The following is a 19,024-nucleotide window of genomic DNA, read 5'->3' on the forward strand; positions in this document are numbered from 1 at the left end:
AACCAAAACATAAAACAGAAGCAATATTGTAACAAATTCAATAAAGACTTTAAAAATGGTCCACATATGAAGTGAGTAGTATTGACATATATACACTAACAAATGTAAAATAGATAGCTAGTGGGAAGCAGCTGCATCGCACGGGAAGATCAGCTCAGCGCTTTGTGACCACCTAGAGGGATGGGATAGGGAGGGTGGGAGGGAGACGCAAGAGGGAGGGGACATGGGGATATGTGTATACATATAGCTGATTATACAGCAGAAACTAACACAACATTGTAAAGCAATTATACTCCAGTAAAGATGTTAAAAAGAAAATGATCCACATCAAAAAAAAATCTTCAAAACCAACCAAAAACACCCTTGATCTCTATCTTGTGGCTTACATTTGTATTGCTTTCGAGTGTTTAAAGTTCATTGTTCATTTTCTATGAACTGTTCGAATACTTTGCCCATTTTCTTTTTGAGTTTCTGATTTTTAGTGACTGGACTTTATATTAATAAATTTAATACTTTGCCATGTGTGTTGGGGATATTTTTTAAGTTCGTCTTTTCACTGTCATTGTGATACTTTTCCCATGCACAAATGTAAATAAACTTTATGAATTAAGTTTACTCTTTTCAGAGGCTTTTAAAGAGCCTTCCTGGGCAAAGATACATTTCAGTATATTTTCCAATGGTTCTTTCTTGTGTTTTTGTTTTTAATGTTTAAATTTTTGATCTATCTGAAATTAATTTGGTAGAAAGGGTAAAATAGGAATTCAACTTTATTTTGATACAGTTATTCTAGCACCATGCATTGAATAACCCAACATTCTGATTTGAAATGCCACCTTTATTATTTGCTGTTTTTCCATATATCCTCTTTTTGAACCATCCTGATCTGGTGATTTATCACCATTGCAGTACTCTTTATTTGTCATTTTATGTTCTAATATGTGGGTGGGACCAGTGGTCCTCCTTTATTAAACTTTTCCAGTTTTAGTTTCTAAACTAAAGTAGTTTAAGCAAGCTACTTACAAAGCTCTTGTGTATTAGTTGAATATCCTAATTTTGATACAAAATTATATTAGTCTTTTAAAACATGGTTTTCTTTCTAAATGTATACTTATCAGTGGTGGAAACTGATTTATTCCAAAGAAAAGTATACTTCTTCCAGGTAATTTTTTTCCCCTAGACACAAGACTTGAAAATTTTTTTCCCAACTGCTATTTTGACAGAATTGCTTAGTGAAATATTAATTGCCACTAAGGGGGAAAAAAAAGGAAAAAGAAAGGTATTAGGGGCAATGCTTCCCTCTCTATCCCCTCTTGAATGTTACTGATATTTATTGCCCTACTATGGATTTCAAGAAGTCCTACAAAAAAGGTAAAACCAAACTTAGTACAAATTAACATTTATCTGATTTTTTTGAGTATCACTTTCTTTTTGTGGCACACAGTATTCTGAACAACAATTTGAGAAGTAATACTTGTATTTATGCCTCAGGTCCTAGCTACTCTTTTAGGTATTAATTTTTTAAGATTATATTTCTATAAGAAAAATAAAACTACCTTATTAAAGAGTTTAGAAAATATTAAAAGAAGGGGTGGGGGGAAGTCACCTGTACTTCTACCACCTGTCACCCAGACATGACTACTAAATATTTTAGTACAATCTTTTCAATCTGTTTTATTATGGATTTCTTTTATAGTTTTCATTATGCTGTATATACACTTTGTAAATCATGCTTTTAAAACTTTCACATCAAAAATAAAATTTCCGTGTCATTTCATGCTTTTTCTTTGTGGCTCAGGATGAATTCTGTATAGCAGTGTTTCTCAGTGTTGGTCCAGGGACCCTGTGGGTTCCCAAGACTTTCAGAGGACCTGTGAATTCATACTGTTTCATAATAGATTTAAGACATTATTTGCCTTTTTCACTGTAATCTCATGAGTCTACAGTGGAATTTTTACATGAGTTGATATTGCAGAAGGTTGAGTGCAGAAGCAGATAAGAAAATCCAGCTGCATTTTGAAGTCTGACATTATATAGATTTGCAGATATATGTAACATAATCTCACTGAATTTTTAAATAGTTATTTTTCATTAAAATGTTATTTATGTTAACATGTAAATAATTTTATTGTTATTTGTATACGAATAAATATCTAACATTTTTCTCAGTTTTAATTTCTAATATGGTAAATGCTGAAATTACCCACATGAACAAAAGCTCTTTGGTGTACTCAAGGGTATAAAAGGGGTCCCAAGACTACAAAGTTTGAGAACTGCTGCTCTATATTATTTCATGTAAAAGATGGGTTTATTTAAGTTTTAAAAATGTTTTTTAAAAGTATGTGTTCACTTGATTTTGTTATTATGCAAGAGATTTATGATAAGATAGTATATATAGATTATAGGAAACACAGGCCTCTTTTATAAGAGGACATTTTTATGCTTTGTACTGTGATACTGCATCTGGGGGCTGATATGTTGTGCTTGAATTAAATTAGGCCTGAGATTTTTAAAACAGTAACTTCAGTTCATTGTTTTTTTTCTCCCTAGGCAGCTGAGTATGTCCCAGAGAAAGTGAAGAAAGCCGAAAAGAAATTAGAAGAGAATCCCTATGACCTTGACGCTTGGAGCATTCTCATTCGAGAGGCACAGGTTTAGTGATATAGGATTACATTTCCTTCTCTATGGGTCCAATCACACTACTTGGTTCTGCAGTAAATAATACATTTATAATCCTAACATTGTAAATGCTGTTTATTGGTTTTCAATTTTAGAATCAACCTATAGACAAAGCACGGAAGACTTATGAACGCCTTGTTGCCCAGTTCCCCAGTTCTGGCAGATTCTGGAAACTGTACATTGAAGCAGAGGTTAATATTTTATTTTATTTTTTCTTACATAGCTTTTGATGGGAATTGCAACATACACTATAGTGATAGAAAACAAATTAGGAACATAGATAGCACAACTAGGACAAGGAGGATTTAAAATGTCTCTTGCCTTTATTTTGTAAAATAGGTATGAAGGAGTAATTAAAATGAATTTTTGAAATTTGGGTCTTTACAAGCTGATGATTGTTGCATTTTGGAGTTGCAACAACATTAAAACAGTTTCAATGGTATTGGAGTGCTTTAGCCTTTTATTTACTTGTCATGTGTCAATTTATTGCCTCCTGTGTCATTTATTTAGAACTCATTTTTCTTTTTATTCCTATTTACAAACTAATATGAACGGTATAAGAAAATACAGAAATGTTAACTTAGTTTCATAGGGTATTTTGAGTGTCTCTGGTTAAATGAAACCTTTAGGTGAAAAATTATTTTCGATTTTAATTTTGTGAAAATGCATGGTTTGTCAATAAATGTAAGCACTTCAATAATTTAAAGAAACGTTTTTCTATAGGATAAAGTTTACATTATACAGGAATACGCTAATATGAACTCAAACCTATGTAATCATAATTTACCCAATGATACTTCGTTTTTGTTTTTTTTCTTTCTAACTCTCTTGAAATTTGAAGTCAGGCATGTTTATTTTAAAGAGTAAAGGCCCCATTCTTGGTTATGATTAGAAGGGAAATGTTCATTTTTGAAGACCGGAATTAGCAATCCAGATGATAATAAAGTGTAAATGTATCGGTAACAGTTGGCACCAAGTAGTCATTTTTCAGGTGATATATTAATGAGATGTAAGGGGTAAGATGGGAATAGTTGATATACACATTAAGCTGAAAGTGATATCCATTTCTTTTTATGACTTAAGAAGTATTCTTATTTGAGTATTAATTTTGTAATATAAATTCTCAACATAATCAAGTACACTGCAGCCTCGTCATAACATATTCCACACTAGCTGAAATTTGATAACATGTGGGTCTGTTTTGGACCTATCAAAGGGCTTTAGTCATCAGCAGTACTGACTTCAACACAACACAGTGTGACCTGTGATGTGTCCCTCAGAAATGGACCCAACCAACAGCAGATTTAAATTGAGGCTACAGTGTACTCACTGTATTTGTGCTGTAGTTTATATTGTATTACTTTGGGAGGCGGGGAATTACTGGACAATAGCAGGAACATTGTGTGTGTGTTAAATTTTTTCTGTGTGGTTGTGTATGTGGTATGTGTGTTTGTGTGTTTGTATGTGTGAGAGAGATTGTACCTTATGTGGAGTCTGGTTGTGGTTTTGGACCAAGACCATATCCTTAAGGTTTTATCACTTATCTTTTGGGACCATTTCCTTCCTTTAGTATATCTAATCATCAGAGTAGACTGGCGTGGAATTCACCAGGTGAGTGAATAGGCCTGTCTGAAGTGTGCTGAAGCCAGAATCACCTTTACTTGGTCTTCATTCCAGTTTGACTTTACATATTAGCTTATATGCAAACTCATCAGAAATTAACATAATTGGTACATGATAGTTTTTGTATAATGAAGTAATACGTTCTGAGTTTTAGAAGTTTCTTTCAGTTTCTCAAATATTCAGGTATTATTCATGCATTTTATTATAGCATAAGTGAAACTGAAATTGGCTGTTATATACCCCATTCTGTAAGTATAAGCACAGTGAGTCTGTTTCTCCCATTTCCTAGCTAAAAATACAAACTGCATTCTAAAAAAAAATTCTGAGACCAGATGTTATTCCAGAGGGCTGAAAGTTGTCTAAATAACAGGCTCATTTCATGTAATATTTCAGAACTGTTAACAGTTGCCTGATTGATTTAGTTGGTAATGTTTGCAGTTTCACACGCATACACACACAAATATGAATGTATGTATAAAACACCTTTTGAGAAAAAAATGGTGAAGAATATATATGTGTATTTTATAAAATTTATATTTCTGGTTTAGGAATTAAAATGTTACATTGAATGCAAATTTTAAAAATGCATATCCTGAGCTATGTTTTCCTCTTTCTTAATTTGCTCTTTATTTTCACATTTGTACTTTGTTTAGCCTGTGAGGGGCTAAAGTTTTCTTTGGCCATATCACCCAATGTGGCCTTTAATATTTCTGGAGAAGACACATATTTATAATACATTAAAATCTGAAGTAATAATAAGAATGTCTTTAAAGATAATACTAACAGTGTTTACATAACATCCTGTATGCACTCTCAAGAAAATAAAGTTTTGTTAATACATTTGTTGTAACTCAGTACTTCATGGTGGGAAAATTGTTTATGTTCAGTTAAACCAGTGTGTGTGAGTCCAAATACATTTAGTTATTTTCTAATAGAAAATACATACATCTTTAAAAATGAGATAATTTGCTTCCCCAGAGAAATTTCTTGTAAATCCTACTTAAGAACAAAGTGGCAAAGGAGCGGGGTATGTTTTAGGGGTTTGGGGAGTAGGGGGGTTACTTTTAAACTTGAAACATCAATTGCAAATGGGAGCATATTATAAATAATTTTTAGTAAAGAAGTTAATGACAGTCAAATTTTTAATATTTGCCAGTATATCACCTTTTCTCATATCAGTGAGCATTTAGCAATACTAGTTGCTAAAAAGCTACTTGTGTAAAATTTGAACTTTAAAATGTCATCCTTAATTCATTACCCACTTTTATTTTTGTTGCTTATTGGAGGTAAAATTCCTTTAGGACCAACATCTATATATTTATAATACATACATAATTTCAAAATTAAGCCAAATTACTTTAATGTTGTATATATTATATAGGAGATCACATTTCGCCTCAAATGCTTGAAATTCTTTGCTTTCTTCTTGAATTCCAAAATGCTACTAGCCATATCATAAGAGCAAACAATTGTATGGCTCTTCTTAAAGTGATGGCAGTTATAAGTATAGAGTCTAAATTGTTATGATATGAAAATAGTTTTGCTGCTGCTTGGTTTTAGTAAAGGAAACATTTTAGTACATCTCTAGTTCATATACAGATGTCTTAAATCTGCAGTGCAGTATATTTTAGAGTTTAAGAAATGGGAGTTTTTAAATACTAGAGTTAAGTGAAATACCCATTTAGAGCCTAAGTGCTCTTTTAAAGAACCCCTTTTTAGAGTGGTCAGAAGGGTCACTAAATATTAGCAAATTTATAGTTTTGCTACATTTTTTAAGTCGCTTTTCCCCTTTTGGTTTCTGTAGCTCTTCATGTAGCTAGGTAGTCAATGTGACAGCATGTAAGCTACAAATAACTTAGTGTTAGAAGTAAGTTGTTTTGAATTGGGCCACATTCATAAGAAATTTTCTTATGAAAGGGTGATTTTTTTTATTGTTAGCTGAAGGAGAAATGAAGAAGGTAATGCTGCTGGTAATAGCAACAATGTATCTTGCTGTCTGTGAAAGCTGTAATTCTTTAATAAAAGTATGTAGAGAATTGATTGCCTTTTATTAAAAAATTTTTAATGTGAATCCTTTTCTTATAAATAATGAGTTGTGACGTACATATTTCAGTTTTTCAAAATAATCTTTCTACTTGGGAAAAATGACTTTTAAAAATACCTTTCTTCTTGGAAAATCGAAGTGAACTCAGGATGGAACATGGGTGACCTAAATTGAAATAAACTTCTCCACTGTTAATACTGTTTTAATTCCTCTAAGTAGCAGTTTAAACTACTGTATTATAATGTTTTGTATATATTGAGCAATGTGATTTTTAAATGCAGAAAAAAAGTTTTAATTATCATATAGATTTCTTTTCTATACTTCAGCTTGCAATCTTTTTTTTAAAAAAATCTGTACTCTTTTCTTATAGATCTGCTCTTTTCCTGTTTGTAATAAATGTTGGTCCATGTCTGTGTGATTATTCAGATTGTTCTCTAAAATGCAATATGCTTTTTAATCTATAGTTTCTTAAATGCATGTATAAATGTAGTGTAGGGGTATAAAAGAAAACAAATTTTGCAAACACTGAACTGAGTGATCAAATATCTGAAAGTGATATGAATAATTACATACTATTTTTAAAACAAAGGAACTATTTACATTTACTGTTTTAAGTAGTAAACTTCTATTTTAGGTCTTACTGAAATATCTAATCCCATTCATCTTCCCTTCCATTATTGTAGCATAGGTGTTTAGGTTTTGTCACTTCCACTAACATGATCTATACATTTTTTCCCTTGGAGCCTTTTCTTTTCACCCCAGGCTTTGCAAAATAAAACTATTTGCAAAAAGACGTAGTTAATTCAGATAACAAAATTTCTCTTAAAAAAAAAATCTTGTTTTTTTATTCTTTATGTCTTCTAGGTAATTTGTTATTTTATGTGAAGTGTAGCCAGCCCTTTATTTTCAGGCAAAATCTTGTACTAATCAACCTGATCATTTTTATATTTCTTTATAGAACAAATTTATAATCATTGAGTCACTCATAAGAATATTGGGGAAAAAGGTTCATTTTTTCCCCCTCTTCAAAGACTCTTAAAATTTTTAGCCAGGCTTTTTTATATTCTGTTTTTGTGTATCTAATAAGAGTTATGGTATATTCTGAAAATCTGGAAAAGCCATCTCTAACCAGATTTTTTTTTTAAGTATATATACATTCCAGAATTTGTTGTGAAACATAAAGGGCTATTGGATCATGCAGTTTGAGGTTTCCCTGTGGGTAGTAGTTTAGCCTAAATTTCTTGGGCATTTATGGAATAACGTAGTAATATACAATACCAAGTACTTAGTGTTTTAAATTACCGGGGGTTGTAGTCAGTAAGGTCTTGGGGGATTAATCTGCTATACAACCCCCTCGCCATCCCAAGATACTCATTAAAGGTAGGCTCCAACATGTGGCATCCATGAATAAACACAGACTCCCCTAAGCCTTTTATAATACTGTGGAGTTAGAAACCTCCATATTTGGAAACAGAACTAACCCTAACACGAAAAGCCTTTTTTAGGGTGCTCTGCAGTTTTGGTTCTAACTTTGAGCATAAGGGAACCTGGTGGCAGTTAATTGACTTTCTCTTAAAAGACAAAAAGACCTCATAAAGGCTCAAGCGTTTTCTGATGGGTTTAGTGTGTGCTTTCAACTTGCAAACAGCTGTTCCTTTTAAATGAATGAGTCTGGCGCAAGGCATTTCCAAGAAATGAAGATGTCTGAAATAATACTAGTGATGTCTATGAAAAGCTGCACTTCTAAATGTGGACAAGAATGCATTTATTTGCTTGTAAATAACTTCCTTTTTAAACTTTAACTTTTATTACTAAACATTTTTACTCTTAGCAACTTTGGAGCAGAAAACAAATAGTCGGTTAGTATAATGGCATAATAAATTCTGTATAAAATTTTCCCCCACGTATTCAGAATCTGCAGCAAATTCAACAAAATGGTGAATATTTGCTTTGAATACAACCTGTTGAGAAACTAAACGGCTTTTCTAATGCTCAGGAAAGCATAACCTGGGGTAAGTTTTACCATTTTGTATGCTAGGAAACCTCCAAAGAAAAATTTTCTGTTTGGAAATGTTAAGTGATAGTTCTGAAAACAGAGTCTGATGTCAAGGACAGTATTGAAATGTTGTTTTGGAATAATTTGAAATGTAAAAAGGTCCAAAGATAAAGTCCCAAAGCTATTCTTAATCTTCCTAATACTTTTTTATTCATGTTACAGACTATGTTCAGTTACAACCTTTTTTTTTAAATACAAAGTTTTAGCTCTAGCATATACGGATAACATTAATATAAGTCTTTGTCTAAAGATTCCTGTATATGGGAAAGTCTTTTTTTTTTCTCTTTCAGTTTATTGAGATACAATTGACATGCAGTATAAGTTTAAGATGTACAACATAATGATTTGATATATGTATGTATTGCGAAATGATTACCACAGTGTTTAGTTAACATCCATCACCTCACATAATAACAAGGGAAATGGTCTTATATGATGACAGATTCTGTAACTTTTTCATATTCAATTTGAAGAAAAAAAGTGCTGACTATTTCATGATGATGGTTTTCTTGAAATTTTTTTAATTCAACAGACTATGGCTATGTATGTATTACATATTTAAAGCCAAAATGAATATTAGGTTTAAATCAAATTTAGAGCTGAAAGATGACTTAGCTTAGCCCCCTGTTTTATACATGTGTAAAATAAGAGATTGTTATCCCTTAGAGCCAAAGTTTGCAAATAACGTAACTTCAGTGTCACCTGGGAAGCTTTTAAAATATTCAGGCTTTGTAATTATTATTCCTGCATTGCTGACTCAATCTCCAAACGATGGACATGTAGGATCTGTTATTTTTAGGTGTTTCTGGTAGCCAGTTTTGGTCATTGAGGCTTTCTTTAGAGGGCAATAATTGAATCTTATTGCCATGAGTATACTTCATACCTGGCAGAATACTCCCTATACTTGTCTGGAGTATAAAGTGATTGTTCTTTTGACTATACCATGTTGTGATTTATCAATCAGTATATAATCAATCAAGAAGTAATCTTTAGAGGTACCTACTATTTGCTTGGTAGTGTTTTTGACAGTGTGGTTGCGTTATTAAACTTGGTCAGTTTTTTTTTTTTTTTTTTGAACTTAATTTTATACCTGGGTTTGAAGCCTGATTTTCTAACTCCATAAACTTTTTATTTTAAACACAATATAATCACCTAAGTGCCAAATTCTAAGAATCAACTTGTAAGGAAGTCTCATGTGTTAAGAGAGGGCCACTTAAGCTATGGCTTAAAAGGATTACTGCAGGGACTTCCCTGCCGGGGTCAAGTGGTTAAAGCTCCCCGCTTCCACTGCAGGGGGCACGGGTTTGATCCCTGGAGGTTCGATCCCTGGTCTGGGAACTAGGATCCCACATGCTGTGCAGCATGGCCCCCCCCAAAAAAGATTACTGCAGCTTTTTTTGATAGCTGACTCTTACCCTTACTCCTGAGAATTTTTAAACATATGAATACCACATCTTCATATTTTCAGATTGTTAGCTAACATCCATTCATTTAATTAGTACTTGAGTCTTTGTAATATAAAAGACTCTCATTCTTTTGGGGGGTGAAAATGGATTGTTGTCACAGAGAACCATTCATTATTTCTAACTATTCCTGTAGTTCAGTTTCGATTCATTTCTAAATTTTTCATTACACAGATGAGTGCGTTTAACTCATGTCCCTTTATTTTAAAAAAAATTTTCCTTAGTGGCTTCTGATAGTTTTTAAATGAAATGTGATTTTTTAATGGTATTTTTAGTATTTGTAGTTAATGTCTATTCTCAAGAGAGTTGGCTCTTTCCAGCTATAACTGAGAATTTTGCCACCAATGATACTTACAAAAGTACTCAAGTAATATCCAAATTTCATAAAACTTAAATGTCAAAAATGACATTACCTTAACAGAACAGCTGGTGAAAGTGTAGATTGTCATAGAAGAGCTTAAAAATATTTGGGGAAGATTGCCAACAAAATAACTTGGTTTCCTGTATTATCTATACGTTTATTTTAATTCTTTCATCCACCATTTCCTTTGATTACCAGTTTTAACTATTGTGTAATAAGTGATTTTTTTAAGGTTTTGTGGTTCTATTAGAATGTTAGTAGGTGAGAAAATGCTTAAAACATATTATTTAGATTATCATTCTTTTAGATTAAAGATTCAAATTATATGTCCATCACTTAACCTGATTGACCAGTTTTTAACATCTGACAAACTTTATCAGTTCTGTTTTTCGTGAGCCATAGGGGATTGGGTTGCATACATCATAACATCAGTGTATTTGCTAATAACAAAGATATTCTCATATGTAAACAAACTTATGAAACCCAGGAAATTTTACATTAATAGAATTTTAATCTGCAGTCCATTTTCTTCTTTAATTTTTGATCTAATAATGCCCTTTAGAGCAGTTTTCTTTTAAATCAGAATCTGATCCAAGATCATTGTATATAGTTGTCATTCCTCTCCAGTCTCCTTGGATGTTGAACAGTTCCTCAGTCTTAAATTTGATATTTCCTTATTAGATTCAGGTTATATACAGTATAGCTGAAAAGCTACAAATGGTTGTGTGTCCTCTTCAGAGGCACGTGACGTTCATTTACCACTTATTGATGATGTCAGTGTTGACCCTTTTCTCCACTGTGTAGTTACTGTTTTTACTTTTGTAACTAATAAAATAGTGGGGAGATATTTTGAGTCTCTGTAAAACTCCTGTGTCTCAACAACTGCCCACTCAATTTTGAATCTGTTACGATTTTTGCCTGAATCAGTGATGTTTTTCTGACATTATCTAGGGAGTTTCAGTGTATTTATTGTTGAATATAAATACGTACTTAAAGTTCAGGCTTATTTGTATTTGAAAACTTGTAAAGTACTAGCTTCTCCTTGCCCTCATTTTGTTTTCGTTTGAACAGCTTACTAATAGTTAGAAAAGAGGATGATTTACAAGATTTGTGCATTTTATGATTGTAGCAAGTTTTCCAAATATAAAATCCTATATTCTGTCAGTAATGCTTTTAAATTCTCTCACAAATCATAAGGGGAAGATTAAAAAAATTTGCTCCCCCACTCATATAGAAACTTAACTGGTTGTATATTTTCATAACAATCATTGTAGGCTATGGGAAATAAATATATTGATTTACTTAGTTGACCAAATGGCAAATTATTTCAAGTAAGAATTAATACGTGTTTTAAAAGTCATGAGATCTTTGATTTTAAAACAGGTTAAAAAGTGAGTCAAAAAGATCATCTGGATAAATATTTGTGTTTGAAAATGCTATATTTTTCAAGTACTTATTTAAATTCTCCGTTGTTTGAGGTACAAATTAGAAAGTTAACACTTTAAAGGAAATAATTTCTCTATTAGCAATTAAAGGGTGCTTACAGCATGGAAGTGGTATTTTCCCCAAAGTAAGCTGTTCAGTTATGAATTTGAATTTCCCAGAGTTCACGGAATAGTTAATGAGATTTACACTTAAAGAACAGACATTCCAAGTTGAAAGAACTTATTTATATATGTGTCTGTGATTTAATGTTTTATAGTTAGTTGGGGTAGTTATTTGCCGTGTGTCTCAATGGCACGGTCAGAATTCTCCCCATTATTACTAAGACAGTGGCCTGATAATTTTTGCTACTGTGGAAAGGATGTTTAAGTAATTGTTAATTTATTTAAAGAAATGCAAGGAATTTGTAAATTTTACTCTACAAAGGATAGTGTGGAGGAATAGCAATGACACAGAATTTGGAATCTGGTGACCTAGGATTTACTGCTTTTAGCTTTTCCATTGAATCAATGTGACCTTAGGGAAGCCATTAATGTTTCTCTTTTTTCCCTTCCCAATTTTTTTTTTTTAAAGATTGATTGATTGATTGATTGATTGATTAATTGATTGCTATGTTGGGTCTTCGTTTCTGTGCTAGGGCCTTCTCTAGTTGCGGCAAGTGGGGGCCACACTTCATCGCTGTGCGCGGGCCTCTCACTATCATGGCCTCTCTTGTTGCGGAGCACAGGCTCCAGACGCGCGGGCTCAGTAATTGTGGCTCACGGGCCTAGTTGCTCCGCGGCATGTGGGATCTTCCCAGACCAGGGCTTGAACCCGTGTCCCCTACATTAGCAGGCAGATTCTTAACCACTGCGCCACCAGGGAAGCCCCCCAATTTTTTATTATGAAAATTATGAAACAAAAGTCAAAAGAATAATATAAGTATTATAGTAAATACCTATACACCTTCTTCCTTGATTCGATGTTATGTTTTGCCATACATGTTTATCTTTCTCTATACAAAGAATATTGTCCTACATAACCACAGTAACATTATCCCACTGAAAAGGAACAGTGTTCTAATATAATTTCATACTCGGCTCATGTTTATATTTTTCCAACGGTCTCATATTCTTTCTAAAATGCCCAATTTCTATGATGGATGAAATCACTTGTATTTTATTTTCTTATAATGGTCCTTCTGCTGTGCCTTTTACTAAATTTAACAAGATTTCATATTATTTCACACTCTTGTTCCTTCCCCTTCCCAGTAGGAAAACTAATGTGAATTCAAGTGTTGTTTCCAATAATTTGTAAATTATGATATAAATGTAAACATTCCAGTAGCAATTATAGACAAGAGCTGTCTTTATAACTATCCTGATATTAGAGAGTGGGGTGGGAATTTTTTATATTTTTATTACTAAGAGGCAACTTATTTTATTCTAAATTTAAACATATTTGCAGTGAGTTAAAAGTTTTGAGGACCTTACCCAAAATATGCATAGGATTGCACTTGTTCTTAGAAATAAGCAGGTGTTTTTCAATTGTATCACATTTTAAGTGTAGATCTACAAAACTACTAAATTTCATGGAAAAAAAATTCTATGTGCACGTTATTTGAGGAAAAGAAGAGTGTGTGAGGATGATATTTTTGGAGGTGAAATATTTTCTAGAATAGATGTTTAGAAATAAAGAGTGCATTTAAAAAATCCATTGTTGATTTTCAATTGTTATTGATAGTGATTTTTTTCTTTATTCTGATTACTTGCCTAAACAGTAATAGCTAAAAATAATTAGGCCTTTAATATATTCTGGGCACTGTGTTTAGTACTTTACATGGGATATCTGACTAATCACAGTTTACCTTTTGAAGTAGGTAAGTATTATCCCATTTTTTTCAAATGTTCAGCTTTTCTGAGATCTAGAGTTCTTAAATAACTTTCCTAAGATAATACTGAAGTTTAAGCTACTGGGAAGTAAATAGGAAAGCTGGAGGCTTTATACTCAATCTAATTCCTAGGTCTGGGCTCCTACTCATTAACCACTGTACTAACAACCTAAAGGACCTAAAACACAGTTGTAGAATAGCTAAATAGTAGGTTCATAACTGACTCCTTTTTTCTTTGCTCAAGTGTTTCTTGCATTCTTATTTAGCTATTAGGATTTGGGGGTACATTTGAAAAAAATATGTATAACTACTCAAAACCACATAAAATTGCTACGAATATTTTGGAAGATGGCATAGTACAATAACACATAACTGCATCTTAGAGTTTGTATAAAATCTTAGTTCTAAAATTCTAGTTTGCAAAATTCTGTTTTTACCCTTCACGGTTTTTAAACTTTTCTGCACTATGTACTTGGTTCAGATTTCAAGTAGTAGAAAGGAATTCCGAACACAGAAGCGGGAAATCTTAGCAATTCTGACCCTTTAAGAAATTTCTAAGAATGTATTTTTTATAGCTCTAAATATTTATTTACATTCAGCATTAATGTGAGAACAAGAAATTTTACCTTTCGTTTCTGATTTAGCAATTAGTTTTATTAGGATGGAATTTTCTCAAACCAAGGCTAAAATTTAGAATTTAGGTAAAGTATGTTACCTTTCAATCTGCTTACTGAACGGTTATCTCTATACTTTTCTTTCCATAGAAGTCTTACAAAATAAGTTTTCTGATAGGACAGTCTGTACTTTATTGTGATTTTTTTTTTTTTTGGAGGGGAGATCTTTAAAATGTTTGAAGTTATGAAGCAAAACTTCATGAAAAAATAAAAATGAAAGATTAAAGGCAGGGAGCACAATATCTAGCTTCCTTTTTAAGAAAAAGTGAAAGAGGGTGTTAATTCCTATAGTTAATGGGAAAATCACATTTATTGAAGATCAGCATTTCCAGTTATTTGAACCTTGTGGTTTATCAGACTTAGAAATTCAAGACATACTTTTTGCGTACCTCCCCAGACTATGTAACTGAAAACTGAAATATCTTCATGCATCTTCCTGATACAGTTCAATTGATTCTAAATAAACCATTATAATGTTATGTCAAAATTTAAATTACTTACCTTATAAGAGAATTTAGCAGTTCTAAGTTTCCCACAATTGAAGAACTAGAAATTTCATGTATTCTGTAATGCTTATTCTTTTTGGATAGGATGATACTTTTTGGATAGGAAGAAAAGTATAAGTTGTACTTTAACTTTTAGGAGATTCTGTGCAGATTAAAATATGCAGAATTCTGTTAGCAAGTCCTTTTGGCAAGTAATTTTACATGTGGAGTCCTTAAAAGTATCCAAAACAGTAGGTAGAATGAAGACAGATGCCTATTGATATATTTGCCTGGATTATATTCAGATAAAATTGCCTGAAGTGTTAACTGTTTTTCTGTATCACAATTGACTGTTGAATTTATGGATTCTGAAAAAAGTCATCTGGTATATTTTCAGGCCCTACACCATCTATATATTTTCATAAATTTTTATATGGCTTCAGGTAGAAACATACATGAAAACGCCTTCTTTCAGGTTCTTTCATTTTATATATCAGGGGAAGATGGAATTAACTTTAAAGTATCTACTGAGTAAATGTATGCTAGACACTTAGATGCTGTGGACACATTAGTGAACAAATTTACAGTTTGGTGTAGGAGACAATTATAATACTGGGTGGTAGGTGCTCTGATTGAGAAAACATGGGGAGTGTATGTGAGGGTGGCAAGGAAATCCTCTAGAAGAACAAGACTTTTTTTAAACATATCTTTACTGGAGCATAATTGCTTTACAATGTTGTGTTAGTTTCTGCTGTACAACAAAGTGAATCAGCTGTACGTATACACATATCCCCTTATCCCCTCCCTCTTGCATCTCCCTCCCACCTCCCTATCCCACCACTCTAGGTTGTCACAAAGCACCGAGCCTGTGCTATGCGGCTGCTTCCCACTAGCCATCCATTTTGCATTTAGTAGTGTATATATGTCCATGCCACTCTCTCACTTCGTCCCAGCTTACCCTTCCCCCTCCCCGTGTCATCAAGTCCATTCTCTATGTCTGCATCTTTATTCCTGCCCTGCCACTAGGTTCTTCAGTACCATTTTTTTAGATTCCATATATTTGCATTAGCATACAGTATTTGGTTTTCTCTTTCTGACTTCACTCTGTATGACAGACTCTAGGTCCATCCACCTCATTACAAATAACAATTTCGTTCCTTTTTATGAGGAACAGGCTTTCTAAATGGAAGTATGAAATTACACACAGAATCCCTGGCAGAGAAGCACTAGTGCCGAGGTCTCAATGATTAAGGGAGAAAAAACATGCTCTGTTTGAGAAGTTGAAACAGCTTGATAGTTTTTAAGCTAAGTTTTGCTTCTAGCCCTTCGCAGTATTGTAAACAGATGACTTGTGACTATTTCATGAAAATTTTCTTAATTACAAGAACACTAGCTCAATAGTTAATCTAGAATTGCAGCTAAGCTGTTAGGAAAATAGAGCTGGAGAAAAAGTATGAACATCTGAAATTTCATAATGGCTAGAATTATGTGAATGTAATTTTGCTCTAGGAAAACCGTAAGTTGTGATATTTATAATTGTGGGCCTCTTTTTAAACTCAGATGCCTACAGAAATTTAGAAGTTAAGTGAGGGGAGGTTTCCTTTATAATTTTCAAAGAAAATTGCATGTTGGTTAGAAATTCTCTTGGTTTCACTAATTTTTACTTTGTATTTGAGTTGTAAGAAAGTAATAGAGTTAAGAAGCTATGAAACCTTTTATTCTCTATAGTAGCCTTCATATAGTTTGAGGAAAATGACATTAATTGACCAGAGTATTCATTTTGGAGGAGGAACAAAGCCTTTTCAAAGGGAGAAAATTAGTTATGTTTTATTGGTAGGTTAGACTTGAGTAGTTACTTTGAAAAAGTTGGTTCCTAGAAAAATTTTTGCCATGAATAAAATCTGTTTTTACTAAATGCCAGTCCCAGGATACCACATTGTCAGTATGTCTAGTTTATCCAATAACATAGTTCCCAGATTGACTTCTGCACACACACAAAAAAGATTGCTCATCTATTACATGAATTTTATTAATGAAGAAATGTATAGGACACTATCCTTTTATTTGGTTAAATACATAAGTTAATATGCAAGTGTGTACTAAAAGGGACAGTTACACCAAAGGGACAAAACTTTTAAAATACCACTTACACTTTTATTGATTATAGTATTGAGGATTGAAACTTGGTTTTGGATAAAACCTGAAACTCATGTTCTGATGTCTTGTGAATATTTTGGGAATACTTAAAGACTGACTAAAATTTAGTGAAAGCACAAGAACTGGGTTTCAAACTTCTCTTTTTGACGAAAAAGTTTGTAAATTTCATTCTCTAAATTTTCAAATTTCCGTGAAGTCCAAAAATCTGTTAGGGAGGGTAGATTGCCTATCTATGGCAGTATGTTAAATTAATATGAGGAGGGAAATATTAATAAGAATTGTATTGGTGTAATAATGATAATATTGTATATTTTAGAAAGACATTGGTATTATATGAAACAATGTTTTTATAGCAGTAAGTAGTTGAGAATTATAATGGAATTTTGATAGCTGAATTAGCGAGTTCTGGCTCTTGATTGGAATCTTCAAAAACTAACCAGGGTCCTATTTCAAGTAGAAATTGAATATAGGTTTTTTTTAATGATACATTTTTAATGAATTGATATCTGTAAAGTAACATTTTTATATGTTTAAGAATCAGTTATTTCTTAGTCATAAATTGAGATAGGTTAAATAATTATTAGAAAATAAATGTACGGAGTGAATACTAGGATACCCACTTAAGTATAAAATTTTGTGCTTGATAGAGCTGCATGATAGATAATTCACACACATAGTAAAGTCTCTTCTTCAGTCACTCTGGCTTCCTTAAATATTCTAGACACATTCCCACCTCAAGGCTTTTCTTTACATTAGCTATTTTATCTGCTCTAAAGATACCTATCCAGATAGCTGCTTGGCAAAATCCCTTGCTTTCTTCAAATTTTTGTAAAAGTGTTATCTTCTCAGTGAGATCTGCTCTTGCCCATATTTTAAATTGCCACCCCCATTCCCAACACCTCAAAACTCATCCTTTCCTCTGTTTTTTTCACCTATAGTGCTTATCTTCTAGTATACTGAACAGTTTACTTATTATAGTTTTTATTTTATACATTGATATATTTCAGGAATCTAGAACAATGCTTGGCACATAGTGGCACTCTAAATATTTGTTGGGTGAAAAATGCACAATGGGAAATAAAACTGAATTTATCATTATTTTGCAACTTGAATTTTAATTTCTAAGAATTAGAGTGTGACATAATTTATAACAATGTATTATTTTTCATCAAATTATACGTGGCCAATACCTTTACTGTTAACATAGGTTTTAAAAATGTCTAGTTTTTCTAAAAATACAAAGAAACTATCCTTTTGAATTGTCTAATACCCTCAGCCATTTAAGTATTTTAGAATGAGCATCATTGACATTTAGAATTATTCTACCTTGATGTATGACCTAAAAGAAAGGTTTTTAAAGAATTATCCAATTTTAAAGAATTACAAAAGGGCATTACTAATTTACCTAGCATTTTGAAGTACCTTAAAAAAAAATTGCTTGTTTGTAATTCTGAAATGCTTTCAGATAAAACTTTAAAACCTGATATAGAAAATAAATGCCTGACTGGTTACAAGAAAGATTTAGGTGTATATATTGAAGTAAAACTTCTGAGACATTTGTATGTGTATGTATGAGATAAAAACAGGAGTTTTCACAACTTGATTTATCAAATTTCACAGGTTGTTTGTCAAATTAGTAAAGCATAAACATTTTAATTCTTACCCACCCATTTTCACTTGGACCAATGTATATGTGCACAATGCCAACATCCAGTTGATGAGTGGAAATTCTTTAAGACATTTAGATATTTTAAAATATAGAAAGTTCCCATTTTAACTTAATCCATAAACTTTATATAGATTTATTTTAAAAAGAACAAGTATAAAAGATGAATTACTCCAGTTCTGGTCCTTAGAAACAGTACTTCTGTGTTAAATGTTATTTATCATTTTACTTTTTGTAACTTTCACCCAAACTTCACTTACTTTGGCATGGCAAATATTAAGGGTAAACTCAAATTGCTGGTTTATAAAGTATTTCAGAGAACTGAATTACACTTACTTGGGAATTCTCCAGTACATTAGAGGAAATATATTTGGTTTATTGAATTCTGTAATTTTCTTAACCTTTGAAATTTAGTGTTTCAAAGAACATTGGATTTTTAAGTTTTTAGTTGCTTTTCAAGATAGTTTGCATACAGAATTTTTTCCTAATTCTTTTGAAGCCAGATG

General features: G+C 32.2%; 1 protein-coding gene across 1 annotated transcript in view; it reads left to right on the plus strand.

Moving 5' to 3' along the window:
- Positions 1-19,024, plus strand: part of CSTF3 (cleavage stimulation factor subunit 3) — a 70,511-nt gene that overhangs the window by 11,321 nt on the left and 40,166 nt on the right. Inside the window, exons 2-3 of the mRNA XM_007181042.2 lie at positions 2,548-2,649; positions 2,772-2,867. Of these exons, the coding sequence (XP_007181104.1) occupies positions 2,548-2,649; positions 2,772-2,867 (198 nt within the window). The remainder of the gene's footprint in view (positions 1-2,547; positions 2,650-2,771; positions 2,868-19,024) is intronic.

This window comes from Balaenoptera acutorostrata, chromosome 9 (assembly GCF_949987535.1).
Source record: "Balaenoptera acutorostrata chromosome 9, mBalAcu1.1, whole genome shotgun sequence".
Classification (NCBI taxonomy): Eukaryota; Metazoa; Chordata; class Mammalia; order Artiodactyla; family Balaenopteridae; genus Balaenoptera; species Balaenoptera acutorostrata.